General features: G+C 41.3%; 2 protein-coding genes across 3 annotated transcripts in view; both read left to right on the top strand.

Annotated features, from left to right (window-relative positions):
* The first annotated feature begins 2,893 nt into the window (after positions 1-2,893).
* Positions 2,894-12,349, top strand: LOC138606700 (uncharacterized). The gene is made up of 7 exons (XM_069679122.1): positions 2,894-2,945; positions 4,622-4,993; positions 5,130-5,405; positions 7,302-7,395; positions 10,059-10,110; positions 10,846-10,979; positions 12,112-12,349. The coding sequence occupies exons 1-7, from the start codon at positions 2,894-2,896 to the stop codon at positions 12,164-12,166; spliced, it is 1,035 nt and encodes a 344-aa protein (XP_069535223.1). The 3' UTR covers positions 12,167-12,349.
* A 1,374-nt stretch (positions 12,350-13,723) lies between these two features.
* The window catches only part of LOC138606714 (metaxin-1-like), a 12,936-nt gene continuing 7,348 nt past the window's right edge, over positions 13,724-19,311 (top strand). Inside the window, exon 1 of one of the 2 annotated variants that reach the window (XM_069679141.1) lies at positions 13,724-13,821. In XM_069679141.1, the coding sequence (XP_069535242.1) occupies positions 13,741-13,821 (81 nt within the window). In that variant the 5' untranslated portion in view covers positions 13,724-13,740. Of the gene's footprint in view, positions 13,822-17,022 lie in introns of those variants that run through there. The other variant, XM_069679140.1, reaches the window with a different exon arrangement.

Raw genomic sequence — 19,311 nt, 5'->3', positions numbered from 1 at the left:
TACAATTTAAAATTCCCTACTGGTAAATAGTACTTCTTCCCAAGGATGGAAAAAGTCACAAACATAGACAGATCGGTCTTATTTACACAGATGTCAGCTAGCCAGCATTATCTATTAGCCGGAGAAGTCTCTAGCAATGTGCTGAACTAGCTCTGGTTACTGTACAACCAACCAAGTCAAACGCAACCCCGGAGTTATAATACTAGAACTGGGTTAATGACAACTTCACAATAAACACTGAGGCTAACGCTGAAGCTAACGTCACCGGTAGTGTAACGTTAAACAAACCAAGCTGTGGAGTCAGTTTGTTTACACTACCGGTGCTAACGCTAACGCTAGGCTAAATTTCCCTGCACAAATAACATAATATTACAGAACGACAGTAACTGGTAACTGATGTTATCACATGTAATGTTGTGTTTTAGGATTAGGCAAACTTAACGTACCTGTCCAGCAGAAACTCCGCGACCATCTCATCTCTTTTTAGCTCCGGATGTAGCTGCATTAGCCTCCTCCATTGCTGGAAAGCAGAGCCGATGTTGACTCCAGTCTTGCCTCTTGCCGCATCAAGCTCTTTCTTTAAGGCAGCTTTTTGTGAAATAGTCTTCTTTGTCCTGATAATTTTCTCTGGGGGGGCAGCTGATGATGGAAGTGGCGGCTCGCCTTGGTCAGTCATTGTCAGTTCTCCGTTCCTTGCTCTCTCACCGCTCTACTGCGCTACCAGAGAGGCGCGCGACTTGCGAGCCGTGACAGCGGTGCAACTGGGAGGGACACGGCGACGGATGACAGACAGGAAGCTCTGCAAATCAATTTATTCGGACCGAATAAAATGATTGGTCAGACTTTTATCAGAACTATATGAGAATTAAATATTGATGAGTTTCAATGCCTAGTTGATTTCTTTTACATTTTATTGTGCTATACGCTTATTAGGAGCATTTTATGATTACAAAAAAAAGCGTAAAAATGCCAGAAAGGTAAGAATTGCTTTAAGTCACATAATATCACATAATACATATTATCACATAATACATATTATCACATAATACTTATTATCACATAATGTAAATTATTACATAATACATATTATCACATAATACATATTATCACATAATGTAAATTATTACATAATACATATTATCACATAATACATATTATCACATAATACTTATTATCACATAATGTAAATTATTACATAATACATATTATCACATAATACATATTATCACATAATACTTATTATCACATAATGTAAATTATTACATAATACATATTATCACATAATACATATTATCACATAATACTTATTATCACATAATGTAAATTATTACATAATACATATCATCACATAATACATATTATCACATAATACTTATTATCACATAATGTAAATTATTACATAATACATATTATCACATAATACATATTATCACATAATACTTATTATCACATAATGTAAATTATTACATAATACATATTATCACATAATACATATTATCACATAATACTTATTATCACATAATGTAAATTATTACATAATACATATCATCACATAATACATATTATCACATAATGTAAATTATTACATAATACATATTATCACATAATACATATTATCACATAATGTAAATTATTACATAATACATATTATCACATAATACATATCATCACATAATACATATTATCACATAATGTAAATTATTACATAATACATATTATCACATAATACTTATTATCACATAATGTAAATTATTACATAATACATATTATCACATAATACATATTATCACATAATGTAAATTATTACATAATACATGTTATCACATAATACTTATTATCACATAATACTTATTATCACATAATGTAAATTATTACATAATACATATTATCACATAATACATATTATCACATAATGTAAATTATTACATAATACATATTATCACATAATACATATCATCACATAATACATATTATCACATAATACTTATTATCACATAATGTAAATTATTACATAATACATATTATCACATAATACATATTATCACATAATACTTATTATCACATAATGTAAATTATTACATAATACATATTATCACATAATACATATTATCACATAATGTAAATTATTACATAATACATATTATCACATAATACATATCATCACATAATACATATTATCACATAATACTTATTATCACATAATGTAAATTATTACATAATACATATTATCACATAATACATATTATCACATAATACTTATTATCACATAATGTAAATTATTACATAATACATATTATCACATAATGTCAATTATCACATAATACATATTATCACATAATACTTATTATCACATAATGTAAATTATCACATAATACATATCATCACATAATACTTATTATTCAAACGTGAGTTTTATTTTCTAAAGTTGCACAGAGGGGACATGACAGGCATCTACTTGTCTACCTGTCTAAGAGGGGACCTCCATATACTGCAGTAGAGCCGTTTGTCTGAGAGTTTGTTTCTGCCAATAATGTATCATTTCACTTAAATGTTATCAATACCATTAGCATGTTAGCATTATCATGCTAACATTAGCTCTTATTTTGTCTGTCTGCTTGTGTTTCCTGAAGTTGCTTCATTTGCAAGAGCTTCTGTGAGTTTGACAGACGTCACCTCTCAGAAAAGGACGGTGGTGAAAACGTTGCTGGTCAGCCGTTTTTAGGGAAGTGAAAAAAAAAGTGATTGAAAATCTGCCTCACAAAGAGTTCTCGGAAAAAATGAAAGAAGGAGGAAGTCAAGATGTTCTCCTTCTTCTTTTTACAATCTATCAGTCAGTCGGTCATTTTATGTTTCTGACCGGAGAAGAAGTCAAAACTCACAGAGAAATCTAAGGATGGCAGACTGGGACAAAAAGCTACTGTGGGGCTTCATGTTCCTGCTGGCAGGTAAGACTCTGTCTCATGGTCCTGATGTCTGTATTCTCTCTCTCAGTGAAAATTGTTTTTTTTCATCTGTTTAAGGACACAAAAGCAAATAAGGACGGAACGTTCCTCACCTTGTTCCTGCTGGTTTCAGGTTTAACGTGCCCGTTAGTTACTTGTTAGTCTCAGTAGTTTTTCTTCAGGACGGCACTTCAGTAAATTCAGAGGTTTGAGGCTGAGTTTCCTCTCATGCTTGTTCCTCTGTTTCGATCAACTGTGTTCTACATAAATGATTCAAATACATAGTAGTAATAATTTAATAATGATACTTAGTACATTTAAGTGTCATATTTGTTGTACAATAGTTGTCTACTTTACACTTTAAAGTCAGGGTTTTCATCAAGAGTACTTCTGTCCCATCTTCTCTCTCAGGTTTGTTCACGTTAACACCTAAAAACAGCTGTGCAGGTCGTCTGTGCAACAAATCATCACAACCCATATTCACCTTTAATTTTAGGCAGCACCCTCTGGTGGCTAGAGAAAAGGTCAAGTAGAGCAACAGCCCAGCTAGTAGGGAACGTTCCCATAACATCGGCTAACATTACATTTGAAAGAAAACGTTTTAATCTAACATTCAAAGAGTTTTAAGGATGTTTATCATTTCACATGAAGTTCTTGTAACGTTAAAACTTAAACGTTTTAGACAAAACGTTTCAACGTCAACATTCTGCAGATCTGTTCAGGATGTTCTTGAGGCGTGGGACGTCAGAACGCCTTTTATAAAACATTCGCTCAATGTTACATAAAAACAAAGTTAGAACTTTCTGAGGACGTTCTCCTGCTATTAAACGGAACATTCTGGGAACCACAGAAAAAGTTCCCGCTCAGAACATTATCAGAACATCGCACGTAACGTTCTCAGAACATTCTTAGAACAACACATCTCCCGCTGGGGGCTGTTTTACTTTGTGGAATACCTGATTATCATGTATCTTTACAGAGGAGGCATGAAGTGTTACTGTATGCAGATGATTTACTTCTATATGTTGGTAACTCTCCAGATTCAATCCCAAACATCACGTCGGTACTGAGTGTCAACAGTTTGTACGGGAAGTTAAAAGACATATTTTGATTCAGGATATAAATACGTTCAGGTCACACAGTCCATGTTGCCCTGCCAGCTGTTGTTTGGGTCCATGTTTGTTTTGGTACAAGAACAGGCGACAGTGAGCATCTTGCAGGAGTCACCAGGTTGTCTGCCTGCAGAGCTCCAGTGGTTACCGAGCAGGGGTTCAGTGTGATATCTGGAGTTTTATGAAACAGAGAAAGAAACTTCTGTTGACTGGAACAATCTTTAAGTGGTTTTTCTTCATTGCTTTCAGCTTCGACCGAAGCTTAGAGCAACAGAACTCTGTCTTTTCTGAATTTTGTGAATAAGATGTCTGCCGTGCTGCTTGAGGAAACGTTGTGTAAAGTGTGAAGAGCGAAAAGTTTCTGTGTCCTAATGATTGAAAGGCCACAAGAGAAACAGTAAACTTACAAAATAAACACGAATAGAAAACTGGAAAATGTACGAAATAAAACATGTGAAACCATTATGAAAGCGTGTCGAGTATATCTGTTGTAAAGGAAGAACAAAGGACATCTTCTGTTTTAATGTGATTCTGACTTTATTTTTCTACATACATGTTTGTGTCCAGGTGCTGTGGGTCAGAGTGTGAACTACCCTCCTCCTGTTTGTGCTGTGGCCGGATCCACCCTCACCCTTCCCTGCACCTTCACGCAGAGTAAGACTTTCAGGGATGCAGACAAAGAAGTTAGGATAAAGATCGTCAGAGTCCGCTGGTGTCAGAACCACGAGATCTGTCAGGGCTCAACCCCGTCTGTGTACGACAGCGACTCACCCAACATCAACCCTCGTTACAGATACCTGGGAGACCTGGAGGGGAGCTGCACCTTACAGATCACAGATGTGAACAGGGAGGATGAAGCAACTCTGCGCTTCAGAATGGAAGTAAACCATACTACGGGACATTTTACTGGAGTATTAGGGGTGAGCGTCACCGTCAGAGGTAAGAGCATTGTATTGAACTGTATTGGTCACAATGTTTAAAGAATGGGGACCCTGTAAGTCTGGAATCATATTTATAATCACAGAAATATGTGCTGAAATGTAACTCAAGTCAAATCATTCTGAATTTCTTTCAGAACAAACCCAAATGGAGATAAAAAGCTCCAGTGGAGACAGACAGATGACTAAAGGTGAAACCGTCACACTGCACTGCACTGCTCGCTGCACTTTTCACCGACTGAAGGTCACCTGGTTCAAAGATGGCCACGCCCTCTTAGAGTCTAGCCCCGCCCTCCATCTCGGCCCTCTGACTGCAGAGGATTCTGGGAACTACACCTGTGCTTTGGAGACCAAACAAGGCACAGAGTCCCTGCCGTACGGCCTGGATGTGAAGGCTGGAGAGGAAGAGGAAGGTTTGTTTGATCAGTTTATTTTTTCTCTTTTTAGGTTGTTCTTTGTTCACACCGAGACCACACGGGCACCGGGGAGGTCGGGCTGGTTTAAAGGAGTCTGAGTTAAAGAAAACATCATAGTTTGAGTTCAAATTTGTAAACTAGTTGCAACAGCTCAACGAGGAAGTTAAATCCACTGATGCTAAATGTCTGACTGTTCTGAATGACTGTTGGATTCATACAGGACACGAAGCCCGGCCTTATTGGGAAAAGTCTTGTGGTCTTTATCTCCTGCAGCCACCCCAACAGCCTGACAACGCAAACTTCTTTCTCTTTATCGTTGTCACCTGACTTGAGTGGAATATGGAGGCATTTGAACATGCAAGTTATAAGTTATGCATACAGCATTCGGTGAGATTGGGCTAACTATCTGTACAAGACAAATGGACACACCTACCTCACTGTTTGGTCAGCTGTGTGGAAGCGTGAAAGTTCATAGATGTTGAAATGAAATATTAGATGGACAGCCACTTGGCACTGCCAGGGCTCAGGTCGCCTGGCTCACTGGCTTGATTCCAGCTACGTTCCAGCCCTCACCTGGTGTCCTGAGCTTTGGGTCGTAACCGAAAGAACGAAGTCACTGATACAAGCGGCTGAAGTGAGTCTCCTCTGCAGGGTGTCTGGGCTCATCCTTAGAGAGAGGGTAAGGAGCTCAGACATCCGGAGGGAGCTCGGAGTAAAGCTGCTACTCCTTCACATCCAAAGGAGCCAGTTGAGGTGGTTGAACTTCTGATTAGGATGCCTCCTGGGAGCCTCCCTCTGGAGGTTTTTCGAGACCCCAGAGCAAACCCAGAGCTCGCTCAGAGGATTATATATCCCACCTGGCCTGGGAACGCCTTGGGATCCCCCAGGAGAAGCTGGGAAACATTGTTGAGTGAGGAACGTCTAGGTAAACCTAGCTTAGCCTGCTCCCACTGTGACCCATCCCAGAAAATGGATGGATGAATGGATGGTAGACAGGAAGGCCACTGAGAGTTTAATGTTCAGGTCAAAGGTTATATTTCAGTGGTCGGATTATTGGTGTGTAGGGTAGTTTAAGCAGTTCTCCCTTGAGAATGAGTCCACGTGTCTCAAAGAGATTAGCTGTCTAAATAAAGGCTAAATAGGCTAAAGCTACCAAATCTGTGAAGGCTCTCAGTCGTCCAGGTCGTCCAGGTCGTCCAGGTCAGAGTAACTCAAGGTTAATCCAAAAGGCATCAGGACGTGGTCGAAGTTCTTGAAGACATTTCTTATCCGACAGGCTTCTTCAGCTCCTCTTTCATTTAACTTTTGGATGAGAGGCGAAAATGTCTTCAAGAACTTTAACCAAGTCCAGACTTCCTGATTTTCTGAGTGCGGACTGTAAATGACTTTGTGATGGTGAATAATAGTTTAACAGTGTATATGGTGCTGTAGTGGTGTGTGGCTTGTGTTGTGTTTCCTCTCTTCTGTCTGCTCTTCCACTCACTGCAGCAGGTGATTAAGCTCACCTGTGCCTCAACTTCAGCAATCAAGGCCGAAGCATAAAGAGCAGGAGCGAGGAGGCAGCAGGGCCAGTGTGCGTGTGGTTCAGACGGCATTGTGCTCGTGCTAACTCCTTCTGGGAAAGGAGGCTGTTCTTTCTTCGTGTGTCTTTGTTGTTTGCTGTCATGTTGGTTTAATAGTCAACTCTTAAGATAGATCAGCTTCTCTTGTGTTTAAGTGGCAGACGCTTGTTGTTTAATAAATTAAATTTGTCTTATTCTGTAATCAGTCCCTTATTTATGCTTATACTTTGCTCCTCACTTCTTTCTCCTGGGTTCATTGTTCCTCTCCTCATCCCCTAGCCCGTTCAGGGGAACGTAACACTGTCTCATCAAAGTGTTTTGTGTTTCACAGGACGGGATGTTAACGTGCCTCTGATAGTCGGTGTGGTGTTTGGTGTCCTGTTGGCTCTGTTCACTCTAATTATGGTCCTCTGCATCATCAGAAGGTATTTAATTAAACCTTTCACAGACACTGAGTACAGCATGTTAAGTTTATAAGGAGATTACCGGTTCAATGTACAGAGAGTTGCTGGTTAAATTGCTTAAATCATTGGTTAAATAAATGTTGAAGTTTTACGATGACAGAGACAGCAGAGTTGTGAGCTCCACTCAGAAATCGTCACTGAGCAAAGAAACAGGAGACACCATGTTTAATTTATAGAAACAAATATTAAGCAATAATCGATTCATTCAAGTCCAATTCATTTAGCTGGTTCCTTTTAGCCGACAGAGGCTAAGGGACTGGCTAATATATGAATGCTAGGTTAGCAAATTGAGCAGCTAACTGCTCCCACATTGAGTCAGCTATTTTCTGACATTTTAATTAAAGCCGCAAGCAGCGATGGACGGGCCCTCACACCTTTGGGCGTTGGGGTGTGTCACGGCCGCGGGGTGAGCTGCAGCAGCAGGGTGTGCATTAGCCATAGGACGTGCTGCAGCCACGGGCTGTGCACCAGTAGGTGGTGCTATCAGCATGACTGAAATGTATGTGTATGTCCGTTCAGGCCGAGACTGTCATCACACATTTGAAATTTGTAGTTGACTGAGCATTGAATGCAAGAGTTACTACTGGCACTTACCAGTAGGAGGCGCTATGAGTATGAGATTAATATGTTGATCCGTTCAGGCCGAGACTGGCACCATGCATTGTATATGAGACCTATTACTGCCTCTTTCCACAAGGTGGCACTAGGACTGACTGATAATTATATGCAGAACTGTTGAGGGCAGCGCCCTCGTCAACCCTGTCGAATTTGGAGCAGATTGAACATTCTATATGAGAGTTGATACAGGCTCTCACCAGTGGGTGGCGCTACAGCTAAGACAAAGACATTTGTGTTCATGCGTTGAGGAGAAGTTGATATGTTTTACCGGGGGGCTTGTAGTGTAAAACATAACATTTCCTGTTTCCAGTAGGGGGCACTACCCTAAACATTCGCATGCAGTTGTGCAGGTTGGGACTCTGATCACACCATAGACTGTATAAATAATGGACGTAGTCTCAGTGACGTCACCCATTGGTTTCTGAAGCAGCATCTTGAAGCCCGATTTGCGCCGCCGCTGGGGGTCGCCATATTGGAAATGCTAGAGACGGCTAATCCAGAGGCGGGCAAAGAGGCGGAGCGTGACCGAGCTACAGCCTATGGCTGAGCTTTATGGGCGGGCCGCATGAATCAGCCAGCTACGGCTATGAAGCTAGGCTATATGCTCCTCAGCGTAGCTAACGGTTATTATCCATAGACTGTGTAAATGATGTATGAGCTAGTTTGCCAGGAGGAGATTCTGTCGGTGACTGACTGCAGGTGTTCAGTTATCGGACTAAAGAAGCAGCGGACTCGCTGCTCGCTCGCCCGGTGAGAGAGCGGCGAGCCGACACGTAACGGGAAACGTAAAAGAACCGGTCTCTTCATCACGACGGTCCGCTGTAATCTCTCCGGGGAAACGCCAACAACTCCTGACTCCTGTTTACTGACCGACGATTAAATAAATAAACACTGCACAGGCTAACAAGCAGCTAAAGCGAGCACAGTATACCTGCTACTTAGTGCTACAAATATTTCAAAACAGTAACGCGAACATTTAACTCACTTAAAGCTGGAGCTCAGACTTCTTGCACGGCCATAAAGTCCCATAAATCCCACAGAGAGATTATTTGTCCTCTAAAGTCTCCAACAACACAAACAGGTGAAGGTAAGCTCAGTGTCTGTGTGTCTGTGTTGACGTCCAGCAGACAGCCAGCAGGATCCACCTGTCAATCAAGTGATCCGGCCCCTATGATTTAAGGCTTAATATAATTAAAACGAGTGTGTTAAAATAAAATTCACCCCCGTACAGTTATCATGAACAAGAAAATTAGCTATTTATAACAAAACCGTTTTTTGTCCCAGGCTGTAAACATGTTTGTTTCAGCTGTAATGTTATTTCTTGTTTTCTGGAGCCTCAAGTGGCCACTCGAGGAACTGCAGTTTTTTGCACTTCCGCATTGGCTTCATTTTTCAACACCGGAGGTTGCTGCTTGGATCATACATGTAAAACATGAAGAAGGTCACAGCAGCGCATCGAAGGCTGTCCTAATTCGAAGGCTCCTTCAGATGCAGCCGACAAATGCGCCCTCTGTTTCCCCGGCTTTGAAGGATCTATCGGTTGCATCCTTCGCAGCCCAGGACATCCCAAGATGCATTGCGCACCAATTCAAATGAGAGGGCAGACATTTAAAGTTAAACACTTTAAAATGTAAAAGTTTTTAGTTTTTAACTCAATGAAATAGCTGCCTTTCACATATTTAAGAAAACGAAAGGGCTCCAACAAATTATCTTTAAAATAAGAGGTGAACTTACGCAACGTTAGTTATGCTAGCTAGTTAGCATGCTAGCTACCTGTTGCTAGGCGACAGGAGCGGCGCTTGGTGACGCAAGGGTAGACCAGACCGTCTCATTTCAGTTCGGCTTTAATGTCTACTCAGGCTGTGAATGGAGCGTCTTCCGTGGACCCTCCCAATGTCTTTACTTGACAACCTTTTGCCTGTTTTCTACTTTTGAATACTTATTTAGCTTTAGACTCTGTCTCTGTTTGCACTCGTGTCATTGTGGTCATACTGGTGTGTTTTTAGGAAGCGGGCAGCAGATAACCAGAGAGCTGCGGGAGGCGAGGGGGAACAAAAGGTCAGTTACTGATTTAACAACTCTCTGTCAGTGTGGGGCAGTGTGAAGCTGCCAACATGCCACCAGTAAAACACCAGGTTCTTGTTAATTGTTCACTGATCTATGTTAAAGTTAGTTCTTTAGTTCACCCCAGACTGCTGCTTAAAATATATCACTGTTATTCCTGTCTTCATCTCTCCTGTCTGTCTGTCTTCATCTTTCCTGTCTGTCTTCATCTCTCCTGTCTGTCTTCATCTTTCCTGTCTGTCTTCATCTCTCCTGTCTGTCTTCATCTCTCCTGTCTGTCTTCATCTTTCCTGTCTGTCTTCATCTCTCCTGTCTGTCTGTCTGTCTTCATCTCTCCTGTCTGTCTGTCTGTCTTCATCTCTCCTGTCTGTCTTCATCTCTCCTGTCTGTCTTCATCTTTCCTGTCTGTCTTCATCTCTCCTGTCTGTCTGTCTGTCTTCATCTCTCCTGTCTGTCTTCATCTCTCCTGTCTGTCTTCATCTTTCCTGTCTGTCTTCATCTCTCCTGTCTGTCTTCATCTTTCCTGTCTGTCTTCATCTCTCCTGTCTGTCTGTCTGTCTTCATCTCTCCTGTCTGTCTGTCTGTCTGTCTGTCTTCATCTCTCCTGTCTGTCTGTCTGTCTGTCTGTCTGTCTTCTTCTCTCCTGTCTGTCTTCATCTTTCCTGTCCGTCTTCATCTCTCCTGTCTGTCTGTCTGTCTGTCTTCATCTCTCCTGTCTGTTGTTTTCAGCATCTTGATAACATCTACAGCAACATCCTGTTGAACTCTGACCTTCAGAGAGGGGGTCAGCTTCAGGAAACCAGCCAAGCCGTGGAGGACGTCAGCTACGCCTCAGTCCAGTTCCAACACAAGAACCAGGACAGGTGGGCCAAGTGCATGTCACACCTGTACCTGTTAATCACGTGTTCATCTTGTGTTAAACGTGTTTATTTTCTGTTTCAATGTGTGGGTCGGTTTGTGTTTATTAGTTAACATGTTTGTGTGTATACGTGTGCTGGTTTGTCCACGTGTTGTTGTCTTTGTGTATGTGTAAATGTGTGTTTGCATGTTAGTTTACAGGCACACAGACCGCTCTGCAGGTCTGAAACTTTGACATCACTTCAGCTCAGAGCAACTTAATGATAAAAAGAATCGTATTCAACTTTATTTGTGCGACACAAAACAACACAGAGTGTTTCACATTAAAGCAAACAATAAAACATTTACAATTAAACTGTTTAAATTAAAGAGATGGAAAAACTGGCCGATGTTATAAAGGTGTTATTTCAACACGTCTTATGTCACAACAGTGTCTTTGTAGAAGTGAACTGTAATTTCAAGTGAAAGTGTTTAACTTTATTTTAGCTTGTTCAAGAGACCATCAGGCAAAAATAAAATCTGAAGTCAGTGAAAGGATGAGTTCATGTGAGGTTTGATGTCAGCACAGAGCAAACGTCACTCTGCTTCCTCTGTGGTCAAGACCAGAGACCACATGCACCCTGTAAACCTCTGATTTCCTCATAGTGTAAGAAAGTAGTAAAAGTATACGTACAGATACTCGTGTGAAGTATACGTCCTGCTGTCAGTCGTGTCCTGCAGTAACAGTGCAGCGTCCAGGCTGTGAAACGTCCTCTCAGTATAAAGTCAGACGGGTCCCTCTGAAGGACATTTCTAGCAGCTGTTTCTGTGCTAAGCTAACTGAAGCTAACCTCATATTTGGAGACTATTAACCTGAAATCATGTGAACTTCAAATCAAAGAACAATACAGCGAAAATGATGAACATTAACTTTGCTCCGATGTGTAAATCAGTTGGACGGGGAATGTCTTGCTGCTGGTCGTCGGCCATGTTGGCTGCTTCACTTTCAGCCATGTGGCTCCATGTCATCACATTAACTGGACGCCTCTTCTCCATGCTCCAGTTTCCCTCTGTCTGTCTTCACACATCTTTGACCTCCTTTTCTTCATGTGACGTCTCTTCTTTCACTCTGACTCTTTCTTGTCTTCTTGGTTTCAGAGCAGCAGAGCAGGAGGAGGCTGTGATCTATAGCTCAGTGGCCAGTAGAGGCTGAACTCATGTCGTCCTCAGCACACTGAACAGCATCAGTGTTTTATCTGCAGCAGCAAGAAGTTTAAAAAGAAACTCTTCACAACATCTCTCCTAACTTTTTATCTGAGTTTCTTTATACTGTATATGAATGTTCTTTATTTTTCTAAAAATATTTCTTTATTCTTTTATTGTAATTTATTGTATAACGGCAAGTGTATTGTGTTTTAGTTTGTAAAAAAGGCAACATATATATATATATATATATATATATATATATATAAAGATGTATTAGATTTAATTTCAAATGAATTACTTTAGATTTCACTTCCTGCTGCAGAGAAGGTGGGATTATAAAAGAAAAGACACCTCTGTGACTTGATACCATTAGTCTCTGCTTCACTAAAAGCTGTGAGTAAATGTGCTCAGAATGACGACAGAAATATCTAAAAACAAGAAGAAGTCAAGAAGTCACAATAACCCGAAAGAAGAAGGAAGTGAGAGATTGTTTCATCACTGAGTGAAACAGGCTGAAGACAGAGCGTAAACACCCGCAGCTTTACTTCACTCATGTGGTGGCACGTGAAGTGAAGTAACTAAGCAACATAACAACTATAACATCTAGCATCTATAACACTGCCTCTACATTTGATCACATGTGAAACATGGGAAACACATGTGTTTGCACATTTGAAACACGGTTTTGGAACATAGCTTTGGTGTGATGTGTAAAGCCAATGTAAATTCCAATGTTACACATGCTGTGTATTTATCACGTGATCACAAGGTGTTTCTGCTGTAAGGGATATTTTACTAATCAGTTGTTCAACCTTATAATAATATCTGATACTGAAGGTTCGGGGAGAACATATCTATAAATGTTATGAGTGTATGTAAAACATAATATTTTTAAAAAGTCTTACACTGTTCATTTTGGGGGGGAGGGAAATAAAAATATAGAGACAAAGCAGACCATGATGTACAGGGTGTATATAGCAGAAAATATTAATGACATTTTTTATTAACAGAAAAAGGTACAGGGTTTGGTTGGTGGCAGGCTGTTTCAAAGGGAGGCCCTAAACACGACATAGTGGGATCAGCAGCTTTCAGTGATCGTCTCTTCTTTTACTCTTCAGAATTGTGTGTTCATGTTTTTCGTCATTGTGTCTGTGACAGAATAAATTCCCTTCCTTGGTAAACGAGTGTCGGCTCCACATTCAGACATGACCCAGTGTGACGTGTTGAAGAGTTTGGTGCATTGTTAGACTCAGCATTTAAAACTGTTTTCTTCACCTCTGCAGCTGCTTCAACATATAATACTGCAGTACTTTGAAAGTGATAGGCTACTACAACTAACCTACGTGTGATACTTTACATGCAGCTGAGAGTACTGACGTACGAAGATCACTTTTACATTTTACTGTATCAGGATTTTGGAAGCTGGATTTGTACTTCTATCGAATAATTTGAACATGCTGGTAATGCTACTTTTACTTTTAATACTTTACTTACGACTTATTCCGATTGTCAACGGCAACGAGTCGAGTTCCACAAGTGGAACTTCCACTTCCGGTGGGAAAGGTCACGTCCCGGCTGAAGATGGCGGCGCCCGACGAGTTGTTTTGCTGGGAAGGAGACTGGGGTTTACCTTCCGTCAGCACCGACTGCCTGGTGGTTCTGGTGAGTCTCCGTTCACACCGGACTGAAGCGGATCCGCGCCGGTCTGTCGGTCTCATTTATACACAGAAACACGGGTTAGCTTACTGACACGATAACTGCTGCTAGCGGTAGCATGCTAACGGCTCATTGAACGACAGACTGACCGTTAACTGAGCACGTGAAGACGTTTTCCCGGTAAAACACAGTCACAAAACAGTCAGTTCTGATTCTGCATCCATTAATATGATAGATTTGTCATTTTGGTAAACAGTTATACTTCCGAATGTCAAACTCATGTCGTCATCGGTTTTATGATGTCACAGGCAACGTGGAAAACGTCCCTGGAGCTGCAGCGATCAATAATCTTGTCAGATAGTTTCATATTTCTTATCCTGTTTTTAATTAAACTGATTAGAATTTGTGGAGAAATTGTAGCCACAGAAAATTAATGAAATCACAAAGTGTACCTCTTTTTTCACGACAATCAGTTTCATTAAAAACAATTACATTTCAAATACAGTTAAAGCTTTTATTTATTCACTGGGCGTCTGTTTATTAATTTGTTTCAGTTTGTGAGAGTGCACAGTACTGTTGTATCCATCTACTGTGGCTGTTATATTTGAATTAGTATCCTGACACTTTGTTTACCATCTTTTTCTCTTATTGGTGCTGATATATTCTATAATATTGAGGTAATTTTACTTGTTGACGTTGAAGTTTTCCTTAATAATAATGACAACAATTGTCTTACATTATGTAGCATCTTCCAAATGAACAGTAAGGAGGAATTAAATTCAGTACTAAAAGACAACGACAACAGATACCATGAGCGAATTTATTTGGATAAAAGTGAACTTTGATTTCAAAGTTTCACTGCTCGTGTTTAAGGCTGTCTCACAACCACAGCGCTCATATGCTTGTGACATATAAACCCTCCAGGACTCTGAGGACATCTGGGGCTGACCTACTGGTCATCCTGAGAGGATAAAACATGGTGAAGCAGTGTTTTGTTATCCTGCAGCACAGACCTGGAATAATCTCCCACATGATGTTAGACACGCCCCGACTCTGACCGCCTTCAAGTCGATCTAAAAACCTTCCTTTTTCACACTGCCTACTTTACTCTCTACACGTCTGCTATTTTAATTAATATTAATGACTTATTTTAATTGCTCTTATATTTGAATTTATTACCTTTAAAATTGTTTTAATTCATCTATATTTTAATCTGTTACCTTTGTAATCAATTATTTCCAATTGATCTTATATTTAATCTATTTCCTATCTTTAACATATAATGGAAGATCGAATATTGCAGCAGTAGGAGTCTTTATATTAAGGAAACGTTTAACTGACGAGTTATGATTAAAGTTCAGGGAACTATAACTCAGTACTGTTGCATTGTTCTGACTGGACCTGTTTGATATTTGAATGCTATATTTTGCTTTGCTTTTCTTTTAATGTTTTGAAAGCTCTGGTTTTCACTGTGTGCAGCACTCTGAACTGCTCTATGATGAATGGTGCTTTATAGATAAACTTGCCTTGCCTTTATTCGGTAGAGATTTAAAGATAATGAGTTTTCCAGATGAGCGGCTGGTCAGTAAATGTAGCATCATCTTTAGGCACAATTCCATGTTTCGGTACCATCAGCCGGACATTGGTGTGAAATATTAAAATCTCTTGTAAGCCTGCAGGTGGGTGTGCGGTGAGGTGTCAAAGCCTGCAGCACAGTTTGGTGTCAGTTAGTCAGTGGGTGTTTAACCTGCTGAGAACAGAATCAACTGGCTGATCGGATCACCTTTGATTTACAAGGCGGGACACATCATCAATTTATTCTGACGATCAGTGTTGGATCAGTGTACAGATGCTCAGTGAATTGTGTAGTCCAGTCAGGTTTGTGTGTTATCCCTCATGTGACCATGTTTCCCCAGACATTGTGACGTTCCTCTCACGTTAAATACAATGTTCTCTCCAATATGATAATGATTATGATAATTATGATATTATAATAATAATAATAATGATAATAATAATTATGATAATGATAATAATATTGTGCTTTATTTCTGCAGAACTTTATTAAACTTTGTACCAAAGTAAGTCGCATGCTGATCCAGGATTAAAACCTTTCATTAACAAGCCAATATTTAAAACATTAACTATATTGATCTCTATTTATTAATTCATACATAGTTTATTATGAGAAACGGCAGACATTTCCTTTAGGCACTGACGTTGGCTGTAGTTCCTGACCACCCAGAATGCACTGCTGTTTCCATGACTGATGTGGTGATATGTGGATGCAGGGATGTAGCCTGCAGACCGCGCTCAGGACCACAGTGCTCCTCTGAAGGATCAGACCTGATGAAACCCGTTTGTGTTGGACTGAGATCAGAGCGCAGGGCAGCATTGCACTCTGGGTAATGACGCTGCTGGGAATCACAGTGCAGGTTTTTCCAATCAACCAATCAATCAATCAATCACATTTTATTTGTATAGCGCCAAATCATAACCAGGATTATCTCGAGACACTTTACAGACAGAGCAGGTCTAGACCGACTCTTTGTTCTGTTATTTAAAGAGAGGCCCAACATGAATCACCATGAGTAGCACTTAGCAACATTCGGCACATTGGCAGAAAAACTTCCTTTAACAGGCAGAAACCTCGAGCAGAACCAGACTCATGTTGAACATCTGAAGAGACTGGATGGGCCGAAACCACCAGAGGACCCTGACTCTGACGCTGGTCCGGAAACGGCACATCTTTGTGTTTGACCCACATGATGCGGACCCAGTCCAGAGTGGTCCTGGTCCTGATCAGATCGTCACACTTCATCTGACATTAAATATATATTTTAGATCAACCTGAATCACGTATGCAGCTGTGTGTGCAGGTTTGTTTAATAGAAAAAAATAGAACTTTATTATCCTGAAGGAAATTTAAGGTTGTTTAGCTAGAAAGTTAAACCCTGCAGTTCCTCTGGTGTCCACTTGAGGCTGTCTCCAGCAGTGAGTCAGTCCCCATAGAGCCCCATGTTAAACTCTACAGCAGAAATAAACATGTTTACAGCCTGGTACAAAAAACAGTTTGGGTCTCTATAGCTCATTTCTCTCTTCATGACAACTGTACGGGGAGAATCTTTATACAGCTCACCTGTTTACATTATATTAAGGCTTAAAGTGATGCAGCATTAGGGGCGTGGCCTCTTTGAGTGACAGCTGGGAACTGCTAGCTGTCTGCTAGGTGTCCCCTCAGCTAACTCAGTCACTGAACGTAACCTCTGGGCCGTGTTTGTGCTGTTGGAGCCTGTTGGAGATTTGTTCATGTAAATATCAGACAGATAATCTGTGTGTGCGCTTTATTGGACGAACAGACCGTCCAACACGTCTCACACACTGTTTTACACTCATTGTTTATTTATATGTTAGCACTGATTAGCAGCTAGCTGTGTCTGTGCTCACTGTACCTGCCTGTTAGCTCGGTCACTGTTTGTCATACACTGATGTTTGTGTGGCAGCATGTTCAGTATGAGTATAGAAAGCTACAGGTTCCATAGGCGGGGCTTGAGATGTCTAGACAGGTGAGGAAAAAGTGACCTCAATCCTCCTCATGGTGTTACTGTTACAGACTCTCCAGAGACGGAGAGGAGGAAGAGGAGGAGGAGGAGGAGGAGGAGTGTTGTTTTGTCTGCTGGCTGTTAGAGGTATAATTTTCCTGGGGGAAAAAAAATAGACTTTTACAAATATAATCTAAATCATTGCGTGGGCCTCTATACATGTGTGTTGGTGTGTGCAGACCCTTGTGAGACCCTTCCATCTGCATCTATTCTGGTGTTTTGCTTTGCGTGTGACGTTTTCAGGAGGGGCCTGTCGTGGTTCCCTGAGCCAATCACAGCGTACAGGTGAGTGTGGGAGCGGTTCCAGTTAGCATCTGGGCCCCATTCAGACCGGAGAACATGGTGAGAGAGCGATGCAGAGTTGGCCTTCTTTCTGGGTAGGTAGGTGCCTCAAACTCGGTAGGACAAGCTAACCGGCGGCTAGCATGCTAGCGCAAAGGTAACCGTGATGCTGTTGGTGTTAGCTCAGCAGGGTGGGCGTGTTGTCACACGAGACAGTGAGAGTGAGCTTCTGGTGATGAAGAGCGCAGGAGGAGGGGGGCCCCAGTCTGATGTCCTCCTCTAAGTTATTATTACAGATTTTGAGTGACGCTGTGACAGCTGGCCGACACACACTGACTGAGTCTGGACCTGTTAGCTTACATACCAGCAGCTTTACTGACTGTCAGCATCGACATGTTCCTGAGTCTGAATGTTCATTCATTCGCAGGAGGAGGAGACTCTCCCCCCCGCTCACACACAGTCAGAAGGAGTGAGCGAGGACAGTGCTGATGTCACTGATGCATCTCTCTGTTATCTGTCTCACGTCTCACACAAACTCGTCTGTGTGTCCACCACCTGACATATTTTATGTTCATCTCCTGCAGACGTCCCGTTTTACTTTACCTGCCGTAGACACACCTTCATTCAGTTACATAAGCCATAGCCTGTCCTACATCATGTTTATGTCTCTGAAAGGGACTCACACACACACACACACACACACGCTGTGCTACTGTGTGTGTGTGTGTGTGTGTGTGTGTGTGTGTGTGTGTGTGTGTGTGTGTGTGTGTGTGTGTGTGTGTGTGTGTGCGCGCGCGTGCGTGCGTGTGTGGAACAAACGTCTTCACTCTGACGTCACAGCTTCAGATTTATGAGGAAATTCTTCCTCATTTTTTCTGGTTGTAAAAGTTGAATGAAGCTTTTATTTTTTATTTGCAGAAGAACTGAGTCATCTGCAGCACTTCCTGTAAAAACAGCCCGACTGAAGCACGCACATGTTTAATCCTCACTCGTCTCTGTGGTGCAGTCAGACCGAGTTCATGCTAAAGAACACATGTTTCTGTCTGAGTGCTGCAGACTCTCTGAGCGGGTTCATCTTTTTATTCTGGTCTGTGGCTCCAGAGACGGAGACGTCCTCAATTCTCGTGGACCTTCAGGGTCCCCAGAGGATGAATCCTCATGGTTTTGGTGAATGTCAGCCGAACCAGCAGGTCAGAGTTTCCACTCCTCCTGCAGAGTCCGAGGTTTAACCTGCGATCACATGCAGAGTCTGAAGTTACATCTGTTAACCCGAGAACCTTTTTTAAAAACACCTTTTTACCATCGTCTGACCTCTAAGGTTAAACAGCCCTCTGTGTTAAATGTGTTTTTGTTGCCCTGCACGCTGTCTGCAGGCGTACGCTCAGGTTATGTTTGTGTTGTTTTCCCCGCTCGCTGTCTGCAGGCGTACGCTCAGGTTATGTTTGTGTTGTTTTCCCCGCTCGCTGTCTGCAGGCGTACGCTCAGGTTGTGTTTGTGTTGTTTGCCCTGCTCGCTGTCTGCAGGCGTACGCTCAGGTTGTGTTTGTGTTGTTTTCCCCGCTCGCTGTCTGCAGGCGTACGCTCAGGTTGTGTTTGTGTTGTTTTCCCCGCTC

The sequence above is a fragment of the Semicossyphus pulcher genome, unplaced genomic scaffold (genome assembly GCF_022749685.1).
Source record: "Semicossyphus pulcher isolate SPU_LCO1_2020_fin unplaced genomic scaffold, fSemPul1.0.p SCAF_30, whole genome shotgun sequence".
NCBI lineage: Eukaryota > Metazoa > Chordata > Actinopteri > Labriformes > Labridae > Semicossyphus > Semicossyphus pulcher.
The sequence above is the reverse complement of the archived record's forward strand: the minus strand, read 5'-3'. Positions and strand labels throughout refer to the sequence as shown.